The sequence below is a fragment of the Balaenoptera acutorostrata genome, chromosome 2 (assembly GCF_949987535.1).
Source record: "Balaenoptera acutorostrata chromosome 2, mBalAcu1.1, whole genome shotgun sequence".
NCBI classification, from domain to species: Eukaryota; Metazoa; Chordata; class Mammalia; order Artiodactyla; family Balaenopteridae; genus Balaenoptera; species Balaenoptera acutorostrata.
The window spans coordinates 170088145-170092985 of record NC_080065.1 but is presented as its reverse complement, the minus strand read 5'-3'; the positions used below and the strand labels follow the sequence as shown (position 1 = coordinate 170092985).

The 4841-nt window shown below is 35.8% G+C and overlaps 2 protein-coding genes across 2 annotated transcripts; both read right to left on the bottom strand.

Annotated features, from left to right (window-relative positions):
- Window positions 1-1147: 1147 nt before the first annotated feature.
- Window positions 1148-1754, bottom strand: LOC130707313 (non-histone chromosomal protein HMG-14-like). The gene has a single exon (XM_057541275.1). It carries the CDS (start codon window positions 1752-1754, stop codon window positions 1449-1451), a length of 306 nt encoding a protein of 101 aa, XP_057397258.1. The 3' UTR covers window positions 1148-1448.
- Window positions 1755-3138: 1384 nt separating this feature from the next.
- LOC103005399 (PHD finger-like domain-containing protein 5A) lies at window positions 3139-3822 on the bottom strand. The gene has a single exon (XM_057541350.1). It carries the CDS (start codon window positions 3813-3815, stop codon window positions 3483-3485), a length of 333 nt encoding a protein of 110 aa, XP_057397333.1. The 5' UTR covers window positions 3816-3822; the 3' UTR covers window positions 3139-3482.
- Window positions 3823-4841: the final 1019 nt, after the last annotated feature.

Here is a 4841-nt window from a genome sequence, read left to right as displayed (position 1 = left end):
AGTAATTTGCTTATGTACAGGCATTACATTTTTCAAGGTGTCCCTCAAAATTGTGACATAATAAAGCACAATAATACCAAAAATTAAATTTCACACAATTAGACTTGCTCCTTGAAGAATGTAGTTAGTGGCTGTCATGATCTATAGTGACTTGCTTTTATGGCTTGAAACTGGACCATTTATATGTTGTTCTATATAAGAAATTCCACCAAAATCAGCATTGACTCCTGAACAAGAATTTCTTTAAACAAGCCAACTCAATTAGGAAAAAAAAAAAAAAAAAGATTACCTTCACTCAGGATTTATTTGGCATCTCTTCTTATCCCAAGTCTTTTTGAACAGTGTCTATGAAGTTACATACACTTTGCTTGAAGGAAAAGAAGAAGTGAGTAAAATGCTTCAATGAGAAAATTTTTAAAAAACACTATTTTAATTCCTGATGGTAAATTAATTGTATTGTCTCTAAATATAAATGCATCTTTTAGTATAAAAATGTATATTTTACAGAGTCAGCTATCCTATACCAGTAGTGCATGTTACTACTGTTGGCAGATGCATATGTAACCTAGATAGGGTAAGGGAATTATAAAATAGTAAGTAATTTATTAAAAGGCTATCCTTCTATATCTTTTTTTTTCTTTCATAATTGAGATTTTATTGGTTGTTTTGAGGATCAGTACACAGACATTTCAATTTGTACACAATTCTCAACATACGTACCAAAAACCTAAAAAATCATGTAGTTGTGATTCTTTTCTGAACAGTTATTCCTGTGACTTTCCAGCTTAAAATGTGGGGGCAAATTTTCCTTCACAGGATATCAAGTACCAATATCTTCAAATATTGATATGCTGTTACATCGTAAGTACCGCTAATTCACAATTTAATGTCATATACACTACATACTCAAGTTGTCAATCGTTCACAGCACATTAACAGTTACTAGAAGAACTGGACTACCATGACCAAAGATGTTACAGAGTGCACAAAATTCTGCCCAGGAGAGCTAAGATCAAGGGGTGAGTGGTTTGCTTTAGGAAACAATTCTACCAAAAACAACGTGGGAAGAGAAGTAATTTAAAGTGTTTAAGACATTAAATGCACAAGTGACTCCAAACTGCCCTTTAGTATGCTTTGTATTATAGGATATAAAAGCTACCCCCCATCTGTGGAATGTTAAGCTGACACCCAAGACAATCAAAGCCTCCCATATTCAGTATCCCTCTATTTTCTGGTTGTACCAAAAAATAAACAACCAGCAAATGATTTCACCTCTTAAAAAAAAAGCATTTACACTTAAAAAATGGGATGAGGTGGGATTCCTTCCTTTTTAAAAATGTTTCTAGAGCTACTAAAAAACTGGCATTTACAAAATAGTTTATAAAAATATTCCTCTGGATTATACAAGAAGGGAGACAGGGACCACTGATAGGACCTGGTGTGTGATATTAATCAGACTTGGCTTCTTTCTCTCCTGCTTCATCAGAAGCTGGGCTCTCCTCATTTTTAGTTTCTCCATTTTCTGCAGGTAAGTCTTCTTTAGTCTCTTGGTTAGCCACTTCAGCCTGATTTCCCTTTGCTCCCCTTTTCCCTTTTGTTTGCACTTTTTTGTCGGAAGATTTATCCTTTCCTGCCGCCTTTTTTGGCTTCGTTTCCACTTTTGCAGGAGCCGGTTTAGCTGACAACCTCGCCGATCTCCTCTTGGGCTCCTCCTTCGCCGCCCCCTCGGCGGAGCTGACCTTCCTCTTGGGCATCTTGGCGGCGGGGCGGGCGCGTGCCGGGTGCCTGCGGGCCGCGGCGCGCCGAGAGCCCCTTCTGTATCTTAAGGATCTTAGTGTGATGTTCTCCCTCGAACAGATAGTGTTACTACAGCGCCATAAAGACTTTAGACACTCAGTAAGAATTTTGAAATTTTGAGTTACTTCCAATTGGCTACTCTTCTTGTTTACAACCAAACAACTTGGTATGTGATTTCTTGAAGTCCAAGATCGCATGAAGTGAGTATTTGGTTCCGTTTACCCTCTCCAAAGTGAAAATTAACATGCAAGAAAGTAGACATAATCATAGACTGTTGTTTTAGTATTAATATAAAATGTTATTTTACCTCATGTTGTTCAAATGATTTCCACAAATGATAGTTTATATAATAGTCCATAATTTGTTGAAAATTATATTTTCTTTTTTTAAAATTAATTAATTAAATTTTTTTAAAATTTAAAATTTTATTTTATTAATTTTTTTATGCAACAGATTCTTATTAGTTATCCATTTTATACATATTAGTGTATACATGTCAATTATATTTTCAATATTTTAAGTACTGAAGACTTTTAAAAAACACATTTACAGATGTGACTGACAACTTATTAAAAAACTGCATAGATTTTTTTTACATGAAGAGTCAATTTATTCAACTGAAATAACTAGTAGGATCTTAAAATCCAAACGGCTCAAAGTTTAACCAGTTTTAACTCAAGTACTTACCTTTTACACTGTTTAAGTATTATGAATAACAAGCATATCAAATATGCAGTCCTTTGTGCTTAATTAAGACTAGGAGTAAAAGATGCATTTTCCCTAATGTATCTTTTTTCAACAAAAATATATTAAATTATTATATTTATTTTGATAAAGTCAAAAGTTTTACACTTGCAAATTTTAAAAAGATTCCTAATTTGAATCTTCAGAGGCAAATAAATACATAAGTAAGTAAGTAAGCAAATAGATAAATCCCACTGTCCATGTCAAAAGATATTCAATGGCTATACATTCTGGGTATGTATATTTTTTAATTCAAAAATTGAGCCAAGTTTCTCTTTTCTTTTTTTAAAATGAATCCCAATACCTTTATTTTGAATCACAAATTCCTGGATGACTAAAATTCCTAGAGTTAAAATTAAATTGGGAAGGGGCTGACTACCAGAAAATAAACGCCTACTTTATGAATACAATAGCAACAGAAAGGGTTTCCAATTTTTAGAAGAAAAATCACATGAAGCAGCACCACCTGGTGGGTGTTACAAGATGAAATGCCCACACTGTTCTGAGAGCCCCCACCGCGCTGCAGATGTTTCATCAAGGACAGCTGCCGTCAGAGCTGCTGCAAGGCCATGTTTCTCACTGCAGCAAGCCTCACAGCCAGCTCCTCAAACAGAAGACTAAAATGATATATCATTCCTGTTTTAGAAGCTTTTGGTGTACAGAACTTCTCGATGTGGATTAACACAGACTTGCTTCTTGAATTTAAGGAATGCCATGAACCAATCTATTAATTTGTCTGTGGTACAGTCTGCCAGAGTGCTCTGTGAAGAATCTTTATTTCCATTCCTACCATGGCTGGGTGAGAGGAGAGGAAAGGGTGGAAAGGTGCCAGTGTACTATAGGCAATTCAGGTGATGCTGTGTGCTCCATTTCCTTTCTGTAGGCGTTTCTTTTGGCAGCTGCAGCAGCTTGACGGGGGGGAGGAAGAGGCAGCCCACCAATCACCTCTTCTTGAAGCCATATTTTTTGCGTTCACAAAAGAGATCTGTCTTAGAGCTCCCCAAATTGACAATCTTTGGGCAACCATCTCTATCTTTCTCCTGGATGGTGCACTCCTTACAATAATAGGAATCCAAAACCCCGGGGCCTCCACAGATCCCACAGCGTCCCTGGTAAGAGCCATAGTTACATTCATCACATATGCGCACCAGGATGCAGGGACGCACATAGGAGTCACAGATCACACGCTTGCCATCACATTTTCCACACCGTCCTCCAATGGCAACACCAGCCTGCTTGCGGCAAAAGATCAAGTCCGGGTGATGTTTAGCCATAGCTCCCTCTATGCCACCGGAAACCCTCTTTTCTGTTTTTTAATGGAAGGATATATCACATCAGATACATGTGGTAAGTACATAAATCTGGTATTTAAAAGTATTGCTCTATTTCACTTATTATTTATATTGAATTACAATTTTGAATAAATTATTCTGTAATTTTATTTTTACCTGTATTGCAAAACAAGGCTGATGTTGTGTCTTGTAAAGAAAAGTGCCTGGTCAACATCAAGCCTTTCAACTAATTATTTGGCATCAAATAAATCCAATTTTTTTTTCAGAAATACTAGCTATAAATTGTAATTTTTTCCCTCAAAATATCACCAGAAATTTCTTTATGTAGACGGAAGCATTGCACATAGAAATATCCAGAGTGACTCATCTTCTCTTGATGTCAGGTCCATACATTATCAATGAACTAAGGAGGTTAAATAGCCCACAAAAATCTCTCTACCATAATGAGTTGTGACAACTTATAATTCCACCTGTACTGTCCTCAGAGAAGATGTCCCTTGTTTGCCTCTCTCCTCCTTTAGGTAGACAGTAGCATAATCATTCTGTTGTCCTTCAAATACCCAAATAAATAAGTCTGTCCCCTTAGAAACAATAATATCAGTCAACTTCATAATCATTTGTTTATCAGCACAAGATTCCTCCACCTTGACAGTTCAAAAACTGCCATGTCAATATCCCAGTTCAGAATTTAATAGATGTGACTATAGAATATCTGTCATTTAAGATCCAGAGCAAGTGTACTTCTTTCCTGACTTCACCATTGTTTAGTGACCTCAGATATGTTACTTGACCTTTGGTTTTTCATGTATAAAATGGGATAATAAGAGGATGCATGTATAGGGTTTTGTGAGGATAATGTTAATTATTGCAAATTTATTAGGACAGTGAAAGATGCACAGGAGAGAATAAAAGTTTCACAATGTGGAGTTGAGCTTGAATTTTATGACTAAATATAATTAGGACTATGAATTGATCTATATAGTTTTGTTTTACCTTCTGGTCATATCA

Bases quoted from the DNA above. Each gene is read 5' to 3' on its own strand.
- LOC130707313 (XM_057541275.1), bottom strand. From the start codon at position 1,754: ATGCCCAAGAGGAAGGTCAGCTCCGCCGAGGGGGCGGCGAAGGAGGAG.
- LOC103005399 (XM_057541350.1), bottom strand. From the start codon at position 3,815: ATGGCTAAACATCACCCGGACTTGATCTTTTGCCGCAAGCAGGCTGGT.